Below are 13,200 nucleotides of genomic sequence, written 5' to 3' on the forward strand. Positions count from 1 at the left end.
TAAGAGGAAATAATAATCACATTATCAAGTTAACAATGTTGATTTGCGTATCACTCATCCAAATATAAAAATAGATGATACAAGACATCTTGTTGTTCTCAATAAAAGTATTAATATTTGACTGTACTGCCTTAGTAGAACCGTATAATACATTTCTTAAGTTTCATGTTTATGCCTCTAAAATAGATAATAAGAATAATATCATGAAAAAAACATTTTTCCACGTCAGCCAGTTTTACCCATACGAAGACTGTCGGTGGTAACCGGTGTCGACAGTTGACTTTGTTGTCCCACCTGAGACCCAAATCTCATCATGTCCATTGGTTGTTGCACTGTTTGCGTCTGCATGTAGTTTCAACATTACACATCAGATATTCAACAAGCTTTTTGAAAAATAATCAATAACAAGACTCTTCTCCTTCAAACGTTGCACTAACCTGAGTGGTTGCCGGCATCGGTGGAAACCCACCCATGTACCTAGCAAGCTGCTCCGACAACATTTGGTTCTGTGCTTGCATCTGAAACTGTACGGCCGGGTTTTGACATACTAAACCGGGATGGTTCTGTGCAGCAGGACGGTTCATAACCGGAAATTGAGGCATTTGCATTTGACTCTGCATAGCCATCTGATTTATATATTGAGATGACTGTACACCGGGAAACATCATTGGAGTCGCTGCTGCTGCTGCCGCTGCCGCCATTCCACTTCCCATCCACATCACTTGGAGTTGCATTTGTAGTGTTTTCAAGTAATCAATGGCTTCATCCAAAATCGACGCTTTATCAGTCTGCAAGATTAATAACATATAATTAATCAATCTCCATCGATAAATCTCACCTTAACCTTGGTTATTTTTCAGTTTTTTTTCTTTTTGTCTTAAAAGAGAACTTACTTTACTGCAATGAGGTATAAGTTCTTGTAGAGCTTTCATTCTCTCATTAATCCGATCTCTTCTTCTCTATAATAAAACCAAGATCATAATAATTAAACATTTATATAGGAATTTACCTTAATTAAGATTAACAGAGTTGCTGCTAAACCAAAAAATAATTAAGTATGTAATGTTACAAGTACATACCCTTTCTGAGAGATTATGAACTTCAGCCGCACGGCTTCTTCTAGTAGATCCTGACCGTTGGCTAGATTTGTTACCCATGGTTTGATCATCGGTTGGCATCAAACGTACATCAGACTGAGACATGGATTCTTGATCAGTGTCCATTGCATGTTTTCTTTTACGGCTAATGGATACGCTTCTTCCACTCTCAGTTTCTTTGCTGCAGCCGGACGACCCACCAGACGAAGTGTCAAGTCTTTCTTCGACGTTCTTGCTTCTATCACTCATAGAAACCGGAGGATGAGTCACTTGATGATCATTTGTAGACTGGTTGCTCCCACAATGGCTCGGTCCAACGCTTACAACCGGTGGCCAAAACTTAGGAGGAGCCATGGCTTTAGCCTCCGGTTTAGCCGCCTCTTTGATAGTCAGTGGCTTCTTGGGATGATTTGGACCATCAAGATGATCGACTGAAGAGAAGAAGTGGGAGGAGAACTCGGATTCGAAGGGGTCAACTACATCTTCAGGAGGGTACTGGATCCATGAGACGGTTTCTTGATCTCCCTGAACATTTTCGTTATGTTTTCGTATTGTTTCTTGGTTCTCAAGGTAAGTATTATTTGGTTTTCGTAGGGCTTGATCATGTTTGTGGGTTTGGACTTGGACTGATGGTTCTCTACGGACTTGGCTTTGTAAAACCACCTGACCATCTCTCCATAGTAGCTCCACTAGTTCATCCTATGGTCTGAACAAAACATGAATAATCACATACAAATACACAAACAATAAAACTTATAATTATGATAGAATTTAAAAGTGAAACTGATAATTAGTATAAAATATATGGATGTGGTATACATACCTGACTGATCTTTTATTAGAGGACATGTGAAAATTATCTTCAAAATTCCAATCAGAAAACAGTTGTTCCATGTCAGATCTGTACAGAAGATTCCCAAATAAGAATATAATAAATTACTTTTTGCAACTGAATAAAAAACTAATGATTAGATATATAGTTGATTAAGATAATGTTTAACATGAACTTTTCGACTATTAGGAGCATAAAAGGATGATGAAAGCAATCATCAAACGTTGAAATATTTATACCAAATCCGAACAGTTTAATCATTAGAGAAGATTAGGGAAGGAATTATAAATAAAAAATCTCATCTCCAGCAATTCAGGAGATAATGATTTAATAGGGCATAAAAAGTAACTAATTCCATATATAGTACATCTCAAAACCCAAAACCTTTAAAGTAGTTACCAGATTTAGAACCCCTGAATGATGAGAAGATCTTCTTAACTATATCTGCTTTCTGTTTCACACGTAAAGAAATAGAGCTAAGAGAAGACTCTCTCTCCTAGCTCTCTAGGTTTTTATCTCTCTAGATAAGTCACAAATTTTTAGAAAATGAGAAATGAAAGTTGAAACAGAAGAAGAGGGCATAGAGATAGAAAGGAAAGGCCAAGGTTCTTGCCAGGTTCAGACAGAAAGCGACAAGAGAGGAAAGAGAGGCAGAGTGAATACAGCTAGCTAGCGAGCGAGTGAGGGAGAGATAATGATTCGGTGGGGGCAACAGTACTGAAACCCAATCAGGATGAGCGACACGTTGCGAGCTTTCAGACAAGGAGTTGATTGTTAGTGGGGGCCATAACCTCTTGGATCATGCTCTGTGGAGGTGAGAGATCTATTGCTCGATTTCTAGTGGTGGATTCTGATCTGTACCTTATCTGAAACACTCTTGACCAATGATTAAGGGTGTTTTTGTCAAATTAGCTACACCATAGCCAATAGTACGTACTGGAAAATGGTATAGTAATAATTTGATTTCCATAATTAGAGTTCGGCATATTTTCAACTACGGTTTTTATAAGTTCATCATCTAAAAAAAAAAAAAAAAAGTTCATCATCTACTAGAAAATTGAAAGGGTTTATTAATTATCTGAATTCAATTCTGTCAGAGTCTCGTTACAACCAAGATGGAACATTTTCCATATTACATTTAATTCACATGTTGACTACGAACGTTCTTGTGTTATACTCCCTCCGTTTTTTAATATAAGTCGTTTTAGAGAAACTTTTTTGTTCCAAATTATATGTCGTTTTCGGTTTTTTATGTAACATTTATTAGTAATTAATGTTGTCTGACCAATGATAATATATCTTCTATTTTTCTATTGGTTAAATTGTGGTTAGGTAAATAATTAATGATGTTTTTGTTTCGAAAATATAAGAAATTAATGATTTTTTTAATCTATGTGCATAGCTTCAAAACGACTCGTAAAAAAATGTTTCTCGTAAAAAAACAGAGGGAGTACTATAATTTTGTACCCGACGGTGTCTATATATAAATGTTTCTCGTAAAAAAATTATAACCAAAGAAACTTACATTCACGATGTGGTAGTACATGGGGGGCCGTCGTGACTCGTTGTCATGGACCACAAACAATGGTCCACCCAAATTCTGCTCACGTTAATTTTCGAATCCTTATCACTTTAGTTTTCATATAAGCTTAGTTACAAACCCTTATCTCGCATAATTTTGTTCGTTGAAAGTGCATAAAATCCCTACCGATCTAATGATAATGAACATATTATGATGATATGATGGATACTTTGATCATTTTAGAACGTATTGCAACTTACAAGTTGAGATATTGTGGGGGCGATTATGACTAGAGCATCCACTGAAAGTAGAAGACGTTTTACTTAAAGTCTTTGGGCCTCATTTACTTTTTATCTAAGAAAGAGACAAGTTTGTATTGGCGTCGATTCGAAGCTATAGAAAGCCATCAGCCAAGCAAAGGTAAGTTTTATTTGCAGCCATATATATATATATATACACACAAACAAACACTGGATAAAAATAATTGGTCCCAACAAGCTATTATTATTTTGTTTAGAACTTTATATGATGCAAGTTGTGTGGACTAGGTTGATAGAATGATAGGTAGATTCATTCGTGTGAGTTATATATTGGATATTTTTCTGTATGGATGATAAATGAAATGTTATTTTCTGAATATAATCGAGTTCATTTAGCAAAAAAAAAAAAAAATCAAGTAGATGTACATGCACGGCTTTAAACCGTATTTCATGATCATGAAACCCCTAAAAAGCCATACCATGGTTTAAAAGCCGTTGGTTGACTCAACTATGTTCGAATTCACATGATCAAACTCATGTCGGTAGAAGTCGTCGCCTCGGTGGACCATTTAATTTCATCTTCTAACCAATATGTGAATGAAAGCTATGATGAATACTAGATTTTGGCTAAATATAAGACACCAATAACCTTTTATAACTAAATAATTATAGATACGAGTATAATTTTCTCTTCAAGCGAATAGTCTAATACACATTGTTAGATAAGTTTATCTTTATAATAATTAATTACATAAAAAATACAATCAATAATTAACCGGAGAACAAAGTTGAGTAACTTGTAGTGTTTTTGGATAATTCAGAATGTTTGAAAGTTTATATATAAATGATAAGGTTTTCAATGATAGAAACACATCTCCGTGTGATACCCATCAGCTCCCTTGAGAATCTACTTAACGAAGTTGCCTAAGACGAAGAAAACAGACTTTACATAGTTTTTAAGTCTTCGAATGGATTTTTAAAAAGAAACAGCACAGGAGACGCAAAATAGAAACTCACATCAATTGGTTTGCATTGCAATTTGAACACCAGAAATAGCATGTGTTACATAGTCTTTAAGTGCTCGAATTGATTTTTAATGAACAAGGTGAATGCACTTGGTGTGGTTAAATGGCTCTAGCATGCATATCCCCACTTCATAATATAGACCAAAGAGGAGTTTCCTAGTTCAGATTGATCAAGTTGGAAATAAACTGTTCTAGTTCAAACTGCCTTTGCTATGAAGTCAGATATGAATTATCTGAGTCAGATATCAATATTGCTTATAATTTCTCTACTTATAAAATTAAAACGTGCGAGATGAATTTAAAACCACATGTTAATTTTTTATGTTTATCTTTATTTTATTTTATTTTTTGCATTTTACTGTGAATTGATTTGTATTTGGCAAAATTATAATTTCATAACAATCAGAAAAGGCCCAAATTTATTTCGTTGTAAACCAAAGGTCCAAAGTTTATTCATAGACGGATTTTTGCAAACTGTAGATACATTATTGCCAATTGGGCTTAATCATAACTCTAACGGTATAAGAGACCGTTCTGAAACCCCCAGGCAACGGTGGCGGCGGTGCAGGGATAGTAATAAGATGGTGGAAAGGATTGAAAGGTTAGAAGCGGCGAAGAAGTATGTGGATAAGAGACAAATGAACCTGAGGGGATCATGATGTTCTTCGTTATATTATAGTTTTCAATCTGAATTTCATATCCGCCGCTCCCTTTATCTTTGCTTCTTACCACCGCTTTTTTTGTTTTCGTTCTTCTCCGCCACCGACCTTGTGATGATCATATCTGAAGGTCCCAGAAAAATACAACAAGATTAAGCTAATTACAAACCTTTGATGTCTATTAGATTTCTCTCCTTTTATTTCAAATCTTTATCACAGCAATTTTCATAGAGGTTGAAAAGAAAATAGCATATTTTGTAAGGAAAAAAATTTAAATGAATATTTAACATGATTACCAAAAAGAATTGAATAAGTTGCATAATGTTGAGTATGTTCATGAAGCTTGTTCATCACAGTCTTTCAATCAATACACGATAAAGCCAAAATATAATGGCTAATTATATGCTCAGTTTTGCATAAATTTAAATGCTCTGTTTGATCCATTTAAATTATTCAACTCCAACAAATTTTATTGATCAGAACTGTATCGTGTACAAAGAATGGCCAACACGAATGCTAAAATAAGTAAGAGAAAATTTAATAAAACTAGACGACTTCAGTGTAAACAGATTGATCAACTTTTAGATCTTCTGGTTTCTTTCCAAAACTTTTAGGTCTTCTGTGGAGAAAGCAACGATACAGTCTTGTCTCTGATCTCTCTATCCAACCACCATGATTTTTTATTGGATTTGGACAAATTATCTGGCTTTGATCTGTACTTGTAATCCGTTTACATCTTCTAAGCTGACCAGAAAAAAAGGTTAAAGCCTTCTTTATGGGTTTAGGTAGTTTAGGGACTTTGATTAAGTGATCGTCTTTATACAAATATATTTATGAACCAATTCTCGAACTACACAATCGTTCCTCACTTAAATGTTACTGGCAATCGTTCCCCACAGTTATGGTCCATTTAAATTCTTGTTTGATTATTAAACCAAAACAACTTTTATTGATTATAACTGAATGGTCTACACGTAAAAAAATATAGAGAATGGTCCAACACGAACTGTCTGAGACAGCAACATGGAAAAAGAAATAAAACTAGACCACTTCAGTGGAAGCACTTTGATTAGCTTCTAGGTCTTCCGGTGTCTTGTCACCCCATCTGTTCATAAACTTCAAAATCTCCTTCTTAGAAGCACTTTGATTAGCTTCTTGTAGGTCTTCCGATTTCTTCACAAACAAGCCACCCCATCTCTTCTTGAACTGCAAGATCTCCATCACAATTGCAAACGCTCCAATAGCACAGATGATAGCAGTGTATGCGATCTTCCATCCACTTCCAGGTTGCAATATAACAAACCCTTTGTATATGTTGTACACGCTCAGCACAACCACCACGTATCCCATCGTGTGATGATACCAGTTCCAGTATGTTCTGTATTTATGGTCTTTACCCGGTCTTGCTTTGAGCGCAAGTATCTGCAAGAACCCTAAACAGAATATTAAAATCCCTATCACGGTATGCGCCGTACTTCTCATCCCGGTATGCCGTGCCATGTAGATCGCTGTTCCAAGACCTCCGAGAAGACCGGCTAAGTATCCGGTGAGCTGACAAACGACGTGTACGTAGAACCATGTGGGATCTAATGTTTCGTAGGTCTTCATGTAACGTGCAGCCATAACTCCAATAGGCATGAGAATCCCCCAACTCACTGTGTTGACCAATCCATGGATTCGCTTGACCAACAACATGTTTCCATTAACCGTTTTGGTCTCAGTCACTTGTCCGGAAAGCAAATCCAAAGTAGACATGGATTTGAGATGATCTCCACTCATAGCGTGCATCCCAAGTCTATCTCCTTCCTTCAACGGACCGTCTTGCCATAAGTGATTCACTACGGTTGTGTTAGGAGGCAGCACCATTGTTGCGAATATCGCCATCTCTCCATCAAGATACTCGGCGGATACTTGTGTTACACGAAAGCTAAGGGGAGACTCGTGAAGCATAGTAGCGTAGCTATTGATGTTTGAAGTATAAGCACGCATGACGCCAGATGTTGAGTTACGATAAGCCACGAGAGCTTGAGCGCCTAACATGCCTTTTTTGGTTGGGTTTATGGCCCAAGCGATCCAACTAGAAGACTCGAGATTGGCATGACGGTAAGCAACATCGAGAACTCCGGTTTCTCGAGCATAACTGAAGTGTAGGAACGAGTCTAACACCGGAAGATCCTTGCATGAACGATAATGTTTTCCGTTGTTGAAAATGTGAGATTCACATCGAGGCTGAAGTGTTTGATCTGTTGTTGTTGTTGCCGACGTAAAGAGTGGAGACGACAAGAACAGAAAGCACATAACGACTAGAATGGCTCTTGAAGATAAAGACATGATGTTGATGATTTGCTTGGAGAACACGAAGCTTAATGAATTTTTATGAAGGCAGAGTGAGTTGCACAAAGTAATAAGAGGCTTTGTTTTTTTCCGAGTAGTAGAAAGCTTTGCCCTATTGCTGCATATTTATAGAACTAGAGTTTCCATATTGTTGTTGTAATTTTCCTTTTTCTTTTATCTCTATCTCTCTGGATGGATAACACGTTCATAGGTTTATGATCCTTTAATAAGCGTTTTGTTAATCAAATTAAAACTTTCCATATTACGCTATTCTCCCCTTTTGATCCTCTAAAGTTTATTATTGAAATTGGAAAACAATCTTGATCCTAGAACTTTACCAATCCTGATTCTTAATTTTAAATATGAAGGAACTTTCAAATAAAATACAAATTTCAGAATCCCGGTATTATAAATTATTTATAAGCAAGATACTCGTATAGTATAAATAATACACAAAAATAATGTTAATGTCATCCAATAAAATTCGATGATAACAAAAGTCAAAACGAAATCATTTTGTTTTGTTTATATTGACGTGGAATAGTGTCACAATGAAAAGCATCAAGTTCTTTTCCATCCAACTCGTAACTTTTCTCTAAATTCTAAATTTTTATTAGATATTGACTACTTTCATGCTGTAAAAAAGATTACTTTCATAACTAAAATATGTTTCTTCGATTATGTTCATTTTATCATTACCTATTAAATAATGCTTTTGATACAATATGTAAGTAATATAATACAGATCTTTTTTGAGGGGAAACTCCATCTAGTTTTTCTTAAACTAAAATTTCCACAAGACATGCTTGTTCTTTGAAAACATTTAATGTTAGTTATATTTGAACATATAACTGAGTAATACTTTGTTTTTTTTGTTAAAAATAATGCTCTATCTATTTTAAAATATTTGATGTTTTGATTAAATGCACGAGAATTAACATATTCACTATCTAAAAAATAGCATTAAAATATAAAATAAAATTAATTCAACCAATTATCACAAAAACTATAAATTAGTCACACAATTTTCAATAAAACTAAAACTAATATAAAATATCATGTATTTTGTAATATCAAAAACTCTTCAAAACATTATCTATTTTGAAATTGAAAGAGTATTAAAAACAAGGACAAATTTTGAAAATTATTCCATTAATTTGAAATTTCGAATATAAATAAAATAGAATAGCAATATATTTCAAGGTGATAACAATTTTAAAAATCTTGAAATTAAGTTCAAAAAAACAATTTTAAAAATCTTATAATATAAGCTAAAGTGTCGCCGAATATAAATTGATTTCTTTTAGGCGGTAAGGATATTCTAGACTCTCTCATGCGCCGTACCACTTTTAGTTTTTGTTTTCACTAAATTAATAAAGATAATTATTATAGAATTAAAATATTTCAGACCAGACCCAACCCATCTCCTACAACCATCTGTCTCTCGGTGTGTTTCTGTGATCCTCTCTCTCTCTCTCCACAAACCTAAAATCTCGGGACTTTCGATCTCAGAGGAGGATCGAGAAAGAGAGGATTATCGATGATGACGATCGTATCGACGCTTCTCGAATCGAAGACGGCTAAATGCTATGCTCCGAGCTTCATCACCGTCAATCTCTGCCTTGCTCTTATCGATGGCGCTCTCGCTTTCATCGCATTCCTTCAGGTTCTCTCTCTCTTCTTCTGATTCTAGGTCAATTTGATTCCAAAGGTTTTGTCTTTTTGCTGTTTTCCCTGGAAACTGGATTTGGTTTCTGAATGTTGGATTGTGTTGAGACCGTTTAGTTTTGGTCGGAAAGTGAAGCATTGTGTTCAATTTCGTATCTTTAAGACACGTTTGGATGTGTATTGAATTTTAGTAGCTGTGTCTGTTGTTGTTGCTGATGATGATGATGTGGTTTGACCTTTTAAGTTTCAGGTCAACTCTTTGAATGACTTGTAGCGTGTGTTTCTGTAGAATGAGAGATTTGATTAGGAATCAGAATCAGATAGAAAGTAAAAATCTTAATCAGATTTGATTAAGATTAAGTGTTTTAGACATTGAATTTAATTAAAAGTCTTATTCTTTTTTTGTTGTTGTTGATAGAGACGTATATGCTGTTGATGTGGTTGACCTTTAAGTTTAAGGCCAACTCTTTAAATAACTAAGGGAGCTTGTAGTGTTTGTGTACAATGAGAGATCTTGATTCTTGGAATCAGAATCTGATTCGAATCCTCAGTAGAAAGTAGAAACCTTTCTTATCAAAAGTGCCATGAGTGTAGAATGTAGTGACATTGAAAGTGATAAAAAAGTCTTATTTTCTCTCTTTGTGTTTGGTTTGGGCTTATAAGATTCATCTGCTTTCAGTTAACTCGGTTTCACCGGCGGGATAAACGAGTTGGATGGACACGGCAAAAGGCAAAGTCTTCTGATCTACTTTTGTGTTGTAATGATATATTTTCTTGTTACTTGTCATGGTGTGTATCTGACATATCCATCAAATGTAAAACTGCAGGTGCTTCATCTTATGATTGGCTGTTCAAACACTGGTAAATATATCCTCAGTCCATTCATTGACATAGTTTTGTGGAGTGTGGAGAGACTATGAATAAGATCTCTCTACTCTATCTGTTGACAGGTTCTCTCATCTATTTCGTGGCTGCGGTTATAGCAACTTGCACAAGGTGGCATCATTGGTCCACCGCATTAGGTTTTCTGCTTATGGGTAAAAACTCCTCTTCTGTTTACAGTTTTTTTTTGTATTTTTTTTTCTGTTGATACAAATCCTTAAAGATCGAATTGTTACTTGCAGCGTTTCCAAAGATTCTGTTTCTTGCAACTTTCCTCCTGCTTCTCTCTTTCTGGTAAGTACATTGTCAATACTGTCTTTAAGTACAATCTAACCGTATTATGCAATGCTTGTTTACGGATAAGAGATAGATTACTTTTTTTTTTAATGTTATAGGGTAGATGTTTGCCATCAGGGAAATGGAGAGGAGGAGGATGAGGATGATGAGGAAAATAGTATCCAGCAAGGGTTGCTCGAGAAAAGCAAGAGCAAAGCAGGCTCTTCGAGTGCAAGTGACCGCAGAAAGTGTTGCTCTTTCCATGGGATTCATCTTGGGACCCGTCAGAAGTTTGTTGTTGCGGTATGAGTTAGTACCTTCGGTTTTGTGCATTAACCACCACTAGCCAAGTTCATCCGTTGATGTTTATCTTTTTGCTAGGCGGTTGTTCTTGTGTTCATCTTGATGATATCATTTGCAATCCTTATCTGGATTGCTTCCGGTGATAACTCTGCCGATCCTTCACTATTGGCTGAGGTATGTGTTTCTATTTACACGTTGATATTTCGTATAATGCTGTTCTTGTGTTGTTCTTATAAGTTCATTTCTTGTGTAGGTGTATGTAGATATTTTTGCTTCAATAGTGTTAATCACAGGAGGAGGAATATGCTTCTATGGTGAGTGCCATTACTTCTATTCTCTTCTCGTTATTAATTTGATCTTATTTATCTTGCCTCAATGAGACCATTAGGCTTGTGATCTAGTAGTGAGACCATTATATATGTTCTTTCTTGTTTCTCTAGGAATGCGTCTGCTCTTTAATCTAAGGAAGGTACGGTCTGAACAAGTTTCAGCAGAGATGAGAAAGGTAACTATTAATTCTTATTAGCTCCGGAAGTTTCTTTTGTTTCTGAAAACTTACATTGAGAACCATTTTTATAGGTATCAGGTTTAGCTGGTGTCTCAGTTGTATGCTTCACCGTGAGCTCTTTAATCGCTCTTCTCACACACATTCCGGTAAAGACCAAAAGTTTGCCTGTAAACCAAAATCTAACATTGTGTCAATATGCTTTAATCAAAAAAAAAAAAAAACTTGTGATCTCAGCTCTTCTACCATTGGAACCCAAGTAAATTGCACGGTGTCAAGGCATTGGTTCTTCTGATCATATACTATTTCATAGGTAAAGTCTAACATCATTTAATTATCCTTTTGTTTTTTCTAAGACCTCAATGGTAGTATTATTGGTAAGAACGGTTTTTTTTCTTTCTCTGGATAGGTTCGACAGTACCATTGGCTTTTGTTTTATGGGTTTTGAGGGAGTTACCTCCTCAAGAGATTGTGAGTAGACGAGAAGAACCAAGAAGAATCACTTATGTCAACTATGAAAGTGTTCCAAGGCACCCTCCTCAGCAGCAGTGGACTGCCACAACCGTTTCTAAGAATCAGGTAAAGCAGCAACTCTCTTGATCAACATCCAAACTAAGAAGTCATTTCAAGCCCACTAAATGAGAGGAACCAAACTGAAACATTCAAACATAACCAACACCCAAAACTAGTATATAACCAACCAAATGTTCACTCTTTTTTAAGTAGAGTTAACATATGTTTGGTTTTGGACTTGGTGGTGCAGGTTTCAAAGGCAAGTCCAATATGACCCGACCCCAAATAAACATATCATAGTGATTAGCCTAAAGTGAGAATGCGCCAATGTTCCTCCCTTGTTGTTACCGGGGGTAAAAAAAAACTCGTGAAGCTGCTTACTGGTCCTTAGGCCTAACAAGGTGTGTTGTGCTAGAAGGAAACGAAAGTGGAAACAAGCTCGTTTTCTTCTCCTCACTCTCTCTGCGTCGCCTTGGAAGAAAACAGTTTGTTTATAAAGATAGAATGGAGGTTGAATCTGTGGAAGCTTTGTAAATATTCTTTGATTGCATGTTTTTTTTAGTGTTAGTTGCACTTGCATGATGTGTTGTGGATACATATCTTACTTCTTTTTGGTTAACGTGTCTCTCAAGTTTCTTATACAAACGTTTGTGAGGCTGTGGCATTGACAAATCAGGTAAAAGCAAATGAAACTATCCTAAAGTAACCGTTGTGACATTTTTGGATAGTTGTGATAAGAGTTTCCTCTGTTTTCGTCTTCTCTCCACTGTCACCTTCCTTGCTAAGTAAAATAATGTAGAAAGGTTCGTACTATGCCCCCAAGAGAAAAGCAAAAAAAGCTAAGACGGAGAAAAAGCAACACTAAGAAAACCCTTTTTTGCTTCTTTGTCGATCTCTTTTCTTTTGTGTTGTTTGTTTCCTATAAAGTGACCACGAAGGGAGTTAAATGTTAAAATATGTACATGGTTATGTAAATGAGCGTCATGTTCTTGATGAGAACAATTGTCGCTGTTGTTTTTATCAGATAAGGCAAGTACTGAGGTCACAAGACTCACAGAGCGTATGAGAAGATAACGGGACTTGTTGTCATGTTTGCACCAATCGCTGTTCTGTCTTTCTTCCTCCCCTCATTGTTTCTGAGTATCATGCTCGTCTTCTTTTAAATCAAGCTTTTAGCAGAGGCCTTACAAGACAAAACAGCCTCTTCTTACAAGTAACCCAAAAACATGTTTTCTGGTTGCTTCCTCTGAACGGTGTCGGTTACGGTAGTTCAATAGAAGCCTATAAGGTATGGGACTTAGACACCTCGCTCTCATGATCACTC

General features: G+C 35.9%; 3 protein-coding genes across 3 annotated transcripts; 1 reads left to right on the forward strand and 2 right to left on the reverse strand.

The window, feature by feature from the left end:
• LOC103841766 (transcription factor PIF5) lies at window positions 1-1,998 on the reverse strand. The gene is given in 5 exon segments (XM_033280096.1): window positions 1-342; window positions 438-788; window positions 894-959; window positions 1,080-1,803; window positions 1,921-1,998. Coding segments are annotated over 5 exon segments (1,329 nt in total). The 5' UTR covers window positions 1,992-1,998; the 3' UTR covers window positions 1-225.
• LOC103841768 (cytochrome b561 and DOMON domain-containing protein At3g59070) lies at window positions 1,635-8,886 on the reverse strand. Its single transcript, XM_033280105.1, has 3 exons — window positions 2,329-8,886; window positions 1,921-1,998; window positions 1,635-1,803 (listed from the first exon to the last, which is right to left on the reverse strand). Exon 1 carries the CDS (start codon window positions 7,724-7,726, stop codon window positions 6,437-6,439), a length of 1,290 nt encoding a protein of 429 aa, XP_033135996.1. The 5' UTR covers window positions 7,727-8,886; the 3' UTR covers window positions 1,635-1,803; window positions 1,921-1,998; window positions 2,329-6,436.
• A 232-nt stretch (window positions 8,887-9,118) lies between these two features.
• LOC103841770 (tobamovirus multiplication protein 1) lies at window positions 9,119-12,540 on the forward strand. The gene is made up of 13 exons (XM_009118332.3): window positions 9,119-9,395; window positions 10,077-10,127; window positions 10,225-10,258; window positions 10,348-10,434; window positions 10,522-10,573; window positions 10,675-10,858; window positions 10,937-11,032; window positions 11,112-11,172; window positions 11,299-11,363; window positions 11,438-11,512; window positions 11,601-11,676; window positions 11,773-11,942; window positions 12,127-12,540. Exons 1-13 carry the CDS (start codon window positions 9,270-9,272, stop codon window positions 12,148-12,150), a joined length of 1,101 nt encoding a protein of 366 aa, XP_009116580.1. The 5' UTR covers window positions 9,119-9,269; the 3' UTR covers window positions 12,151-12,540.
• Window positions 12,541-13,200: the final 660 nt, after the last annotated feature.

Source organism: Brassica rapa, chromosome A09 (assembly GCF_000309985.2).
Source record: "Brassica rapa cultivar Chiifu-401-42 chromosome A09, CAAS_Brap_v3.01, whole genome shotgun sequence".
Taxonomy (NCBI): domain Eukaryota; kingdom Viridiplantae; phylum Streptophyta; class Magnoliopsida; order Brassicales; family Brassicaceae; genus Brassica; species Brassica rapa.

What these genes read in the sequence shown, in the direction of transcription:
- LOC103841768 (XM_033280105.1), bottom strand. Translation starts at nt 7,726, where the DNA reads ATGTCTTTATCTTCAAGAGCCATTCTAGTCGTTATGTGCTTTCTGTTC.
- LOC103841770 (XM_009118332.3), top strand. Translation starts at nt 9,270, where the DNA reads ATGATGACGATCGTATCGACGCTTCTCGAATCGAAGACGGCTAAATGC. An exon ending in GATTGGCTGTTCAAACACTG is followed by an intron (nt 10,259 to 10,347) that starts GTAAATATATCC and finishes ATCTGTTGACAG; the next exon opens with GTTCTCTCATCTATTTCGTG. An exon ending in GTCAGAAGTTTGTTGTTGCG is followed by an intron (nt 10,859 to 10,936) that starts GTATGAGTTAGT and finishes TCTTTTTGCTAG; the next exon opens with GCGGTTGTTCTTGTGTTCAT.